Here is a 12,824-nt window from a genome sequence, read left to right as displayed (position 1 = left end):
CTCCTGTTCGCTGATTGTGCTTTGTTCTCTTGAAGTCTCAAGGGCGAGTAAAATAGTCGTTGAAAGAAACAATTGATTCTTCCTAGCTCACTAAATGATTTCTTGACTGGAATTCACACGAGTTTATATGAACAAGAAGAAATCCCGGGTAGGTTTTTCAAGCTAAACTAACATGAACGATACAAGAAAAACGAGAAACTCCTAAATTGCATGTTCAGAACATATACACCTTTAAAAGACCTCCCAGCTATGGACTATGAAGATCTCGCTTATTCTCATTTGAATTTTAGCTCGGTATCCACGTCTTTAGTGTACGATCCCAACCTGTGCTGATTATGCTATCACCGTCTGTACTCATATCACAACTCATTACTTTATCATTGTGCCCACGTAACGTCTTCAAGCAAACCCAATTATCCGCAGACCATACTTTCACAGTTCCATCAAACGACGAGGTGATAAGCACTGTTCCGTTGACCTCTAGAACACGTTCGTCGTTCTCATTTTCGTCGCGAACAGGTTTTGTGATGATGTTACGAGTGCAATTCCGAAGAAATCTCACTCCACTCACCAATTTGGTATGGGCTGGAATAGAAAACAAGGCCTGGTCCTGAGATTTACGCAAATCCCAAATTTGGACCGAGTTGTCTCCGCTAGCTGATGCTAAATGGTAGCCATTTGGTGACCAATCCATGCTATAGATTCCTTTCGCGTGTTTGCTCAAAACAGCAATAGATCTTCCGCTTCTTAGGTCCCACACACGTCCAATCGCATCGAGACCACCGGTCGCTAGAAGACTCCCGTCCGGATGAAAAGATGCAGCATACACCTCTTTGGAATGTCCCTCTTGTTCCAATAACTCGATTTCAGGTCTTTGCACATCCCATAGCTTCCATGTTTGGTCAAACGAAGTCGTTGCGAAGTACTCCCCACTTGGATGATATGTTATGTGTGCAATACGATTTGAGTGCGCACGTTTTAATGTTTCTGTGGGTTTCATAATCTCCAGATCATCCACCTTCCAAAAATTCACGCTACCCTCAGCACCACCCGAGATCAAGAACAGGCTGTCAGATGGGCTCCACTCAACGACCGCCTTCTCGGTATGAAAACCTGGGCTCAGCCGCAGCACCTGATTTAATACAGTGTCTTTGCGATCCAAAATGAATATGCTACCGTCCCAGGATGCGCATGCCACACGAGTGCTGTCCTTATTGAATCTAGCCATGCCAAGTGCCCTGGTATTTCCCTTCATAGTATACGAGGCATCGAGCTCCAACAGCTCCATGTACAGAGCTATGATGTGGCGATGCCTGAGAGTTCGTGCCATGTTGAATTCTTTTGCCAATTGGGTCTGCTTCTCTATTCGTTCTGCCGCTTTGGAAACCGAAGACGCTAGAAGCTTTTTCCTTGCCTCGAAGAGCTCATTCGAGCCAGGGGTATAGAATTCTTCATCTTCCTCTTCATCTTCCTGATCCTCCTCGGAAATAATCTTACCTATGTCTCTGCTGTTCATATTAGCGACTTGATCTGTCGTTTGTAGTGTGCTTGTGCTTGGAGACTGTAGAGCCGACATTGCGAAATTTTTGTAGCGTAGGAATTGAGAATTGTCAATGTAGCGAAACTGTTTATATTTAAAGCGCGCGAAATATTATCTTCTATGAGATATGTTCGGTATTGGGCTACCAGTACATGTCATTAAACTGTACTGAGGATGACATCAGTATGTAGTCCTGGGAGTACATCTAAGATGGAAATTCAGTGAACGATTCCACATTAGCAAGCACCAAACGGCCAATTTTGTACCCGATCTATACCAATTCTCGCAAAAAAATGTCCTCTCCCGCATCCACAAAAGCAATTGCTAGAGCCACTGCTGCAAGTATGTCCAATCACACCCTTTCACCATCCACAGACTAACCCAAGTTCAAAAGCTATACCCCCTTCATTTGGCGGACAAGTCCTGGGACAATACCGGGCTTCTAGTGGACGCATCTAGTTCTAGCGGTTCCGATAAATGCAAGATCCTTCTCACTATCGATTTGACCCGGAGCGTGGCTGCAGAAGCCATTGAGAAGCAGGCCAACTTGGTATTGGCATACCATCCGTTCATTTTCCGTGGCTTGAAATCGATCACTCCAAAAGATCCTCAGCAAAACTCTTTGCTCAATCTTATCAAGAATAGCATTAGTGTTTACTGCCCTCACACTGCTGTGGATAGTGCTAAAGGCGGTGTTAATGATTTCCTTGCTGACGAAATTGCAAAGCATTTTCCTCAGGAAAGTAGACTGGTCATTCAACCAGATGCGAAAGAAGAGGGTTGTGGTATGGGTAGAGTTGTAACGCTCAAAGAGGAGGCTCCTCTCTCTCTGGTGGTTGAGAAAATCAAGCAGTCTTTGGGCCTTGACCATGTTCAAGTTGCACCAGCAGCTGGCAGCTCCTCGGACCCTAAGATCAAAACCATTGCGATTTGTGCGGGCTCGGGAGGCTCTGTATTTAGGGGTGTTGACGCTGACCTCTTCTATACTGGAGAGCTTTCACACCACGAAGCATTGTACTTTGTTGAAACTGGCGCTTCTGTAGTCGCGTGCAACCATTCCAATACCGAGAGAGCATTTTTGAAGGTTCTTAGAGAGCAATTACTTTCTGAGCTCCCAGACGCTGAGATCGATATTTCGACCTGTGACCATGACCCATACCAAACTTGGTAGCTATAGGATCACAATTTCCGAATTTAGATTATCGATTAGTTCAGAGTAGTGGTCACCAAACTCATATCAATCTTCGAATTAAATTTTAGTTGAATATTAGATCTACTACATATACTACTAGCTAGACTCTGAGCCTGAGTTTCCAAGCCAGTCTCCCACAACACCATTGACATAATCGAGGCCGCTTTCTATTTCAGATCCGATTATTTCGAGTCCATCGTCAACAAAATCAATGCCCTCCCCCAATAACTCGCCTATTTCCCCGAATAGACCTGGTGCACTAGTCGAACTGGAAATAACTGTCGAGGTAGCAGGGTCACTTTGGGCAGGCAGGTACAATGAGATAAGTGTCAGACTGGAATAATCGGAAAGCTCCATTGTCGAAAAATTTTCGGCGCTTTCTGAACCTGCGGCGCCCACCTCTTGGGTGGCATCCGATGAAGCACCAATGTCGTGTTGTCGCCACAAGTTGTCGTACGTTGCGTTCGCAACCACATGCTCAACCTCAAAGGGTAGATTTGGGTACAGTGTGCTGTCACCCCAAGTGGTCGGAAGTAAATTTTCCGAACTGAGTGGGAATTCGGAACTTGAGACAGAACTGCCGTTGTTTGGACTTGGCTGAAGATCGAGACCATCACAAATGATGTTGTACACATTCAAGTTAGTAAATGGCAAGACCTTCTTGCTCTGGCCAAGCTTCTCTTTGAAGTAAGGGCCTTGTCCGAGGAAAATAGCCCGCATCAACACATGCGTATTGTTGTACCCATGAACCCCAGCAGGCTTGACCTGCTCATTATTATTTTTGAAGATTTCACGCGTTGTCATTAGGTAACCAACATCAGGAATGATCCACAAAGGCGCAAGTCTGTAATTAAATCGAAACTCATCCTTGTCTCCTCCGAAGTGCCATTCTTTGGGAAGGTCACCAACCCTGTATAGTTTAAAACTATCACGCATGTTTTCTGGCTGTTTCAGTAGATTATGCTGAATCTCTTCGAAGATCTCATCATCAGAATAGCCCTCGCGTGGTCGAATACCCATGAGTGGCCAGCCATCCAATGGTGCTATTTTATCGAGGTCTATCAAGTCATCAATAAACATGAGACGATCTTTGGAGGTAGGTGCCATACCATGGTCACTGACGATGACTAGATTCACGATATCATCAAGATTTCTTTCGGTCAATCGTTGCCGCATGAGCGCGACAAAGTCATCGACATTACGGATTGCTTCTGTTAACTCCTCGCCACTGATGCCAAACTTGTGACCGAAGGTATCAACAGTAGGAACGTAAGTTAATATAAGCTCAGGGCGCTCAGAAATGTCCTCTACATCTAACCATTGCATGGTGCGGTCTACTTTGTTCGAAAGAACCTCAGACTTGTTGAACTTATCAACAAAGAGGGGCTTGTGCTCAGTCGCGAGGGGCACTTCACTTCCAGGCCACATGTGCACCGCCGAATTTACGCCCTGCTTGGCAGCTGTAAGCCAGATGGGTTCACCGCCCTCCCAAAATTTAGGATTTAAGCCCAGCTTCGGGTCAACATTTATAAATCTGGACTTCAACTTTGGATCGTAGAATGTGTTTCCAACAATTCCATGTTCAGATGGGTATAGACCTGTGACAAGTGTCCAGTGATTAGGGAAGGTGGATGAAGGAAACAGAGGGGTCATGTAAGGAGCAGCAAAGCCATCGGAAAGCATCTCGTGCATGGAGGGACAGTTGCTTGAATTGATATAGTGTGGATGAAATCCATCTAGTGACACTATGATCGTAGTTGGGTGGAAATTATGAGTGCTGTTTGATAGAATACGTTTGGAGACCAGGCTGGTGTAACCCGAATCGTCTCCGTTATCCCTAGCAGAACGAGGAATGAACAAAAGAAGGATTACGGCTGAGAAAGTACAAACAAGTATTATCACAGTTGTGTAAAGACGCTGGTTGAGTCTTCGGATTGTATACTCTCTCAATTGAACATTAGGAGTCAAGTCGCTGTCCTCGTCATCAGAGAAAAATTGAGGGTCCGAGCTTGCGGAGCTAATGTTCTGGTATTTATTTGTGGTGTTTGCAGGGCTGAATTTACTCCACACTGATTGCACAAGGCCCTTTACACCTTGGTCGAAGCGATGAGGCAGATCTTCCTCTGAGATGTCGAGCGGGTCATTGATTTCGTCCAAACTTGGCCAGCCATCTTCAGATTCACGGAAGTTATCATCCCTGGCATCTAGATCTGTGATCGGAACGTCTACTTCATGAGGGCCCACAGACATCACGATAAGGACATGTAAATATGCTGCAAGTGGGGGTATGTAGGTGGTAATAGATTTGAGTATTTGAGTCAGTGAACAATTGGAATAAATTATTGATTTTAGATTGAATTCATGGAAGAAATGTCGTGTTTTTGAGGAAATTATGGCCACTCTTTTGAGGCTTGTTCATTTTGTTGCAGCTTCGGTTTTGGAAATTCCATCCATAGCTCATGTCCTTCCCTTAGGAAACTTACAGAAATCATCTCGAATATTTTGGGGCATTTTATCAAAGAACACCTCTCATGACGTTACAGCTTATTTATTGCAATCTTGTTGCCCTGCTTTGACTTTTGTTCTTCTCCCTGGCCTTATGAACACGAACACGTAATTGCATGAGGAGATCTGGACGTAGATCTTTCTTCGTAAGTTCTGCAACACAGCCAGTGATGGGGCATTTGGTCCGCGGCGAGTCTCGAAACTCGCCCATGATGTGCTCCTTCTCAAACACATGTTTGCACGAAATCGCCATCAACGGCTCCACGAAATAGTTGAGTGAGAATGGGTCCTTGAGCGAGATCTTGCCTCCCTCGACTGCCAATTCTTCGTCTACTTGGTCATCAGGCAAGGGATCCTCTGGATGCTCTAGAACGAAGTAGCAGTTTCGAATGTACTGGTACCACGAATCTGCTTTGAGTATAGTACTACAGCCCTGTTCGCTATAAATTTTTGTTTCTACGTCCGCAATAATGGCATCTGCGAAATTCTCCTTCGTCAGCTCACAGTATTGGATGTAATTCTCCAACGTCAAGTCATCCTCCAGACGTCGCGTATCGACCACAGACGAGTGTGCGTGTCTCAAGGCTGTTTGTAGAGTCTGAAGGCGAAATTTGGTCTCGACGAGTTTGGTGTATGATTCCGTTTGGCTCTCAAGAAACTCACGGCACAATTCTAGCAGAGGGATTGGGCTCATGTCTGCGATCTCGTTGATGAAGTCATCACTGAGCTGTTTTGTTTTTGAAATTTTGTCGTCTATGTCTCTTTGTAGTTGTGTGTGTGTGAAATCGGTGTTCACTCGTAGACTCGAATATATCGGAAAGTATGAAAGCACATTCTCTTGAAAGTCAGGGATCACCTGAGTCTCTTGCGGCACTTCTTCCATCTGATTTGAATTGCCGTATTTGAGATGTTTATACCCCTCTTTTGGGCAGTTTGAATTATGTCGTGTTCTGAACAGAAGTATTGTCTGAATGATCTGGGGTAAATACGTAGACAAGCATATATGAAAGTCAATACTGCTAAAAGTGCAGTCAATACTATATACAAGCTACAGAGATGATTTTCTATAACCCTCTATTTTATTACAAAAACACTCAATATTTACCCATTATCTAGAAAACGTCACCTTGGTGGAACATAGCGTCGGCAACCTTGATGAAACCAGCAATGTTAGCACCCTTCAACAAAGATGGCAAACCAGCATCCTTGTCAACAGAGTACTTGACGGCAGTGTCGTAACAGTTCTCGAAACAAGTGTACATGATGTTCTTCAACTTGTTGTCAACCTCCTCCTCGGTCCATTGAACTCTCTGGGAGTTTTGGGCCATCTCCAAACCAGAAACGGCAACACCACCACAGTTGGCGGCCTTACCTGGGGCGTACCAGACACCTTGAGCTCTGCTGGCCTCGAAAACATCGATGGCCTCCTTGGTGGAACCCATGTTGGATCCCTCGGCGATGAACTTACAGCCAGCCTCAACAAGAGCCTTGGCCTCCTCACCGGAAACCTCGTTTTGGGTAGCAGATGGCAAGGCAACGTCAACTTGGCCAACGTGGACCCATGGACGAGCACCAGCGATGTACTCAACCTTCTTGCCAGAGAAAGCAGAAGCGGAGCCAATGATCTGCTCCAAAGTCTGGAACTTGACCTTAGCGTCTTGGACTTGAGCGATTTGCTCTGGGGTAATACCCTCTTGAACAATAATGGCACCCTTGGAGTCGGACAAAGAGACGACGGTACCGCCGAGCTCGATAACCTTCAAGGCAGCGTATTGGGCAACGTTACCGGAACCAGAGATGGCAACTCTCTTACCCTTGAAGGTCTCCTTACCTTGGGTAGCCTTCTCGATCATCTTCTCGACGTAGTAGACACAACCGTAACCGGTGGCCTCAGGTCTGATCAAAGAACCACCCCAAGTCAAACCCTTACCGGTCAAAACACCGGTGAAGTTGTTTTGCATGGACTTGTAAGCACCGAAGAGGAAACCGATCTCACGGCCACCAACACCAATGTCACCAGCTGGGACATCGGTGTCAGCACCAATGTATCTGGCCAATTGTCTCATGAAAGCGACACAGAATCTTCTGATCTCAGAGTCGGATCTGTTCTTTGGGTTGAAGTCAGAACCACCCTTACCACCACCCATGGTCAAACCGGTCAAAGCGTTCTTGAAAATTTGCTCGTAACCCAAGAATTTCAAGATGGACAAGTTGACACTTGGGTGGAATCTCAAACCACCCTTGTATGGACCAAGGGCAGAGTTGAATTGCACTCTGAAACCGTTGTTAACCTCGATTCCACCTTGGTCGTTCTCCCAAGCGACACGGAATTGGATGATTCTCTCTGGGACAGACACAACAGGAATAACCTTCTTGTACTCTGGCTTCTCAGTGAAGAGAGTGGAGTCTTCAAGGGCAGACAACAACTCGTTGTAAGCTTGTTGGAACTCGGGTTCGTGAGGCAAGACCATTGTGATGTGTATTAAATATGTTTGTTATAGAGAAAAAGAAGAGCTGGCAGAGGTGAGGTGAAATATGTCTGCTTTATAGTTGAGCAGAGATGACTCCAGCCCTGCACAATTACAGGTAATTGCGTGCTGCAATGCGGCTAACGAGGGTTTCTATGTCGGCATCTAACGGTCATTGCCTGCACATCGCCCACTTACGATAATCTCTGGCCAATCACGCGCATGATCGCACATCTCATCTGCGGCCCGAAACAGGTCCGGTCTCGTACTGTCTGTCCTGTTGGCCTAGCATTTATCACTGGCAAATCATTCATCAGGAGCTGAACCTCACCTCTAGCGATGGCGAACTCCGGGCTCGGACAGGATAGCACCTTTCATTGGCGAGCCAGTTATCGCCGGCGGGGCAGTAAAAGAAATCGTGTTTATGTTGTGGGATCTGTCTCAGTGGTGAAAACGATATGGTGGGGATAGGATCAGGTCTCATAGGTTTTGGTCTATCGGATAGGAAGGAAATGAAGAGCGATGCATACTAGTGGAACATTGCGAGAGAAAAAGAAAAAAAGGCTCAGAGCGCAAAACGTAGAATTAAGGGAATGTGTGATGCGGATTGCTAATCAATATGTTGTTGTTTTTTTAGATTTTTGTTGTATTTTAAAGTACTTTGTTGACTGATTTCGTGTGTTTTGTGTGTTTGTTGGTTTTGCTAGAGAAGGTGTTTCGCTGTACAATTTTAATAATTGCGGTGAACTGCTGACAATTCTGATAACTTCAAATTTCGAAAATACGATAAAAAGGGAAGATCGCTAATCAATTAGTTCCACATACCTTCAAAACAAACTTTTACTTTGTTTTTTGTCTCTTATTGGGAAAAGTTCATGTAATATGAAGCATTCCTGTCAATATACCATGCCTAGTCTATCATTGCAGATTTAAAAGATAAAATAATTCTTCTACACAAATGCTCTATTTAAGCAGAACAAATCTACATGATCTCTAACAATTTTCAGAATGGCCTTAGTTAGCTCCAAACTATGCCTCTAGGCTATCAAGCATCAGATACATTCAAACCTGACTAAATTCCACATACAGAACCAAAACCGGCTGCCAGCACTCTACCACTTTGTTATTTTCGTTTTCAAAGAGATCCACCTATAATTGTTCAGCACTCAATCAATGAAGCTTCTACACAAGACTCAAAAATTTCTTTTGTGTGGATTGCCGTTTCAGGGATGGCGGCAAATTACTGCACAAAAGCTTCTCTTATCGAGCCTACCAATTGCGAGGGGAAGGTGGGGCAAAAAGAAACCACTATTGACAGAATTCTAGGAAGCTCGGATTTAGCCAAAATGAGAAAAATCACAAAAATCAAAAAATTTCGAAACAAAATGAAAAAAATGACAAGTAAAAAATTCGTTTAAAATAATAAGACATTAAAAAAGAAAACGACAAAAAGATTGCAGCACCACAATTTCACACATGGTCTCCCACTGCATTACTCAGTGTGGCTCTAAGTGGCTTGACTAACGTTGATCGGACGGGAAACAGTATTTTCCACTTGATATGGCCGCAACCGAAAGTTGATTTTCTACGATTTACTTAACTATGTTTGTAATAGTCAGAACATAACACCTTCTGAGCCATCTTTTTTACTCGAAATTGTTTCTTTATGGCTTCCAATATCAGGCTGGGTGCATTCCTCTCGAATCTTAATTGTAGCTCTGTTCGTATTTTGAAGTGTCTCATGCACGAGGAATGTTTTAAGAGGGTCATCAAAATCAATATATCTGTATAGTATGCACACATGGTATATGATTTCATCTGAATCCCGCTAGGAAGCCATGAATATGATTCATCACCGTAGCTTGCATCTCATCTAATGCAACCAGAAGGTAGTGTATTTAGAAGACAATGATTGAGACAAATTTAAAGAGAGTTTAGTGTCAGATACATGGCTAGCAAATGATTCTTCAGCGATCTTCCTGTTGAACTCCTTCAAGGCTACAAGTGGGCTCTTGTCCTAGTTGCGTTCATCATTACTATGTACATTTACTTTTCGAAGACACGGAGACGATTGGTGACTCGTTCATCAACCTCAAGGTCTTGCACCCATTCGCTGTTCTTCTTCTTGCCCTTCTCCACCCAGCCCTTTGGCCAGTCAAGCTCCTCCTCTCCAGCCAAGAACTTATCCTTGTACTCGAAATCCCTACTCTTTCCATCAACTACGACCATGACCTTGGAGGAAACGTTTTCAGCAAGATTTCTAGCCGTGAAGTAGTTGTAGATCTTTTCGGGCATTCTCATAAACCCACTGATTTTAGGGACTGGGAACACATAGATTGGCTGCTCGAATATGACAGGGACACCTTTAGAGTTGAGAATCGTCTTGGAGAAATCAAGCTCTGGTGCCAACTGACCTTGACTATAGTCAGTAATGTATGGCGCAGGAACGGGAGGCTGTTTGTCTTTTGAGTCGTCTTCCTCAGTATCAGGCTGAATATCGTCTTGTTGTTCCGGAACAGGTTCCTTCATAGGCTCTGCACTCTGGGTTTCGCTCTCGCTCTCTGCAACCTCCGCAATCTTCTCGACAACAGGCTCTGGCTTCTCCAATGGGCCAAGGAGACCCTCGTGAATACCATTGATGTATTCCTTGTACGACCCTCTTCCAATACAGATCACACCACCGCAAAGCTTTGCATCATCCTCATTATCTCTCTTGGGCGTCTGGGGCTGAAGAACACGGTAAAGGCCGAGCACGTCTTTGGTTTCATACAAGTCATGTCTAGACACCAACTCCTCTGGCTCATCACTCTTTCTCTTAAACACTGAAGTGAAACGAGACGAAGTCTCATTTGCGAATTTCGTCCATGAGCGGTTGTATGCCTCGGCACCATCCTTCTGTTCCTGTAGTTTCTGGTCTTCGATCAGACTTCTTCTCATCTGTCTAATCTTCTCTGCCACCTGCGCCCGGATGTCTCCTTGTCTGGTCTCGGTGTACACTTCATAGTCAATGGCGGCGGAGTTCAAAATAGGCTTGACGTATTTACGGAAGTGACGCAAAGATTCTTCGAGGAAGTCGTTTGGAGGAGGGGCGATGAATACTGTGAGCTTCCGCGGAAGACGGTCGGCAGTATACACCTCTTGGGCCAAATGTTCGACCTGCTTGCAGTACTTCTCTCTGATCTTCTTCTGTTGAGTTTTGTCGTAGTAGATGCCTCCTCCAATTGAGGCTAGAACAGTCCAGAAGATCATCCAGTTTCTGGACGGCAAAGAGACCTTAGGAATTCCCATTGCACGAAGCGCGGGGTTGGACCATGATTTCTTTTTGGGCACCTCCACCTTTGGCTTGGTTTCTGGAGTTTTCTGCTCCTCGGTCATTTGGTTATTCTGAAATCTAGTATCTGATGGGGCATCGTGTGTATAGGGAGGCTGCAAAATGAGGGAGACCACAGATGAAGAATTCCTACGAGATTAGTTGTGATATATAGTGTGATTTGAATTTGCAATTGTGAATGTGACTTGATCATTTTTTCGCTGCGTTTATTCTACGTTCTTACGAGTCAGATGTATGGTCATTTGTAGCTTGGCTCTATATTCTACTTCCACTAACTCATCCACCACACACAAAAGACCCTAACTAATTTAGTGTAATAATAAAAACTTCATGATGTTCGTAAAATGCTCTTTGTTTTGACAAGGGGTTTGTGCAAACTCTGTACGTAGTTTGCTACACCTCTGGCAAGACGAATGGATTGACACCTTCAATAGGCCCAGAATTTCTTTAATTCGATTTCCATTGCTTCGCGGTTCAACAGTTTGCCGATGAAAACAAGCTTGTTGCTCGAGATATCAGGATGAAGGGTGCCATTCTCTATTATGTCATACGTATCACGAACACCCTGAATGATACGTACGTCGCTTCCATGTACGAGGATACCTTTTAGTCTATGGGTCTCTATAGTCTCGTCGTTTGCAGTGTGCTCCCATAGAACTTTTTGTAAGAAAGCCTCCACTCTTTCAAATCCGTCTCCGCTTTCAAAAAACGGGAAGTCGAGGGTGACAGTTCTTACACTATCATCATGAAAGACATTCCCGTCACGCAGAACAAGTTGTGTCAATAACGAATCGGATTTAGCCTCAAATGCATGGAGATCAAGAATCTTGTCTAGAGCAATGTCTCCGTATAATGTTGTGTAGATCGGACTAGATGCGTTGATGCTTCGAAGTCTATCAGTCAAAGTGTCGATTTCGTCTTCGCAAGCTAGTTTGTCGATCTTGTTCAAGAGAATGGTGTCTGCTAGAGCTACCTGTAGATGAGCTGTTGTGATGCCCTCCTGGAGCAAGTTCTGCTCCTTGGCCAAATCTTTATCAGATGCATCGAATCCGCTCTGTAGCAAAAGATGGTTATTTGATTTGTGCCAATGTCCACCCACATCATTCAAGCAGGTGAGAATGCTGCTCGAGTCTACGACTGTCACTACACCATCTATGTATACGCTTGATGCCAATGCTTCATCAAGCCAGAACATTTGTGCAATTGGCGCAGGATCTGCTACACCCGTTGTCTCTAGCAAGATGTAGTCTATGCGATCCTTCGACTTTTCGATCAAGTTCTCAATAGCCACAACTCCGTTATCCTTTACAGTACAGCAAAGACAGCCATTCCCAAGGTCGAGCCATTCCTCGACAGCCTCTTTGTCCGAGTCCTGGATTGTCACTGATTTTTCAATGGCAGCAGTGTCGCCAAACTCATTGAGGATGATTGCGAGTCTCTTGTTGCTTGTTTTGCCAATTTTTTCGAGGAGAGTGGATTTGCCGGACCCCAAGTATCCTGTGATGATTGTGATTGGGATCTTGGAGTCTTTTTTTGGAGGCTCGTTGTATTCTGAGGTATCCTTTACTGTTGCTAAATACAGCTCCTTGAACTCGAAGTCAGATGGGAGTTCCTCGACCAAATCAGGAATGTCGTCCATGATTCAATTCTGATTTGTTTTTATTATTGAAGCAATAGAAACCGGGCTGGGAATGGATCGGTGCAAGTGTAACTAAGAGTGTAGATAGTAAGTAATTTCCAGGCACCAGTAAATCTCCAAAGAAGGCAGGTAGTACATGACAGAACAAT

General features: G+C 44.6%; 7 protein-coding genes across 7 annotated transcripts; 1 reads left to right on the top strand and 6 right to left on the bottom strand.

Moving 5' to 3' along the window:
* Positions 1 to 286: 286 nt before the first annotated feature.
* PUMCH_001775 (uncharacterized protein) lies at positions 287 to 1,576 on the bottom strand (the record flags this gene model as incomplete). The annotated part of the gene is made up of 1 exon (XM_063020814.1): positions 287 to 1,576. One exon carries the CDS (start codon positions 1,574 to 1,576, stop codon positions 287 to 289), a length of 1,290 nt encoding a protein of 429 aa, XP_062876884.1.
* Positions 1,577 to 2,327: 751 nt separating this feature from the next.
* Positions 2,328 to 2,711, top strand: PUMCH_001774 (uncharacterized protein; the record flags this gene model as incomplete). The annotated part of the gene is made up of 1 exon (XM_063020813.1): positions 2,328 to 2,711. The coding sequence occupies one exon, from the start codon at positions 2,328 to 2,330 to the stop codon at positions 2,709 to 2,711; it is 384 nt and encodes a 127-aa protein (XP_062876883.1).
* Positions 2,712 to 2,828: 117 nt separating this feature from the next.
* Positions 2,829 to 4,982, bottom strand: PUMCH_001773 (uncharacterized protein; the record flags this gene model as incomplete). The annotated part of the gene is made up of 1 exon (XM_063020812.1): positions 2,829 to 4,982. One exon carries the CDS (start codon positions 4,980 to 4,982, stop codon positions 2,829 to 2,831), a length of 2,154 nt encoding a protein of 717 aa, XP_062876882.1.
* A 298-nt stretch (positions 4,983 to 5,280) lies between these two features.
* PUMCH_001772 (uncharacterized protein) lies at positions 5,281 to 6,120 on the bottom strand (the record flags this gene model as incomplete). The annotated part of the gene is made up of 1 exon (XM_063020811.1): positions 5,281 to 6,120. The coding sequence occupies one exon, from the start codon at positions 6,118 to 6,120 to the stop codon at positions 5,281 to 5,283; it is 840 nt and encodes a 279-aa protein (XP_062876881.1).
* Positions 6,121 to 6,349: 229 nt separating this feature from the next.
* PUMCH_001771 (uncharacterized protein) lies at positions 6,350 to 7,708 on the bottom strand (the record flags this gene model as incomplete). The annotated part of the gene is made up of 1 exon (XM_063020810.1): positions 6,350 to 7,708. One exon carries the CDS (start codon positions 7,706 to 7,708, stop codon positions 6,350 to 6,352), a length of 1,359 nt encoding a protein of 452 aa, XP_062876880.1.
* Positions 7,709 to 9,751: 2,043 nt separating this feature from the next.
* On the bottom strand, positions 9,752 to 11,080 carry PUMCH_001770 (uncharacterized protein; the record flags this gene model as incomplete). Its single annotated transcript, XM_063020809.1, has 1 exon — positions 9,752 to 11,080. One exon carries the CDS (start codon positions 11,078 to 11,080, stop codon positions 9,752 to 9,754), a length of 1,329 nt encoding a protein of 442 aa, XP_062876879.1.
* Positions 11,081 to 11,463: 383 nt separating this feature from the next.
* Positions 11,464 to 12,675, bottom strand: PUMCH_001769 (uncharacterized protein; the record flags this gene model as incomplete). The annotated part of the gene is made up of 1 exon (XM_063020808.1): positions 11,464 to 12,675. One exon carries the CDS (start codon positions 12,673 to 12,675, stop codon positions 11,464 to 11,466), a length of 1,212 nt encoding a protein of 403 aa, XP_062876878.1.
* Positions 12,676 to 12,824: the final 149 nt, after the last annotated feature.

The sequence above is a fragment of the Australozyma saopauloensis genome, chromosome 2 (genome assembly GCF_035610405.1).
Source record: "Australozyma saopauloensis chromosome 2, complete sequence".
NCBI lineage: Eukaryota > Fungi > Ascomycota > Pichiomycetes > Serinales > Metschnikowiaceae > Australozyma > Australozyma saopauloensis.
Note: the sequence above shows the minus strand (reverse complement) of the source record. Positions and strands in the feature narration are given on the sequence as shown.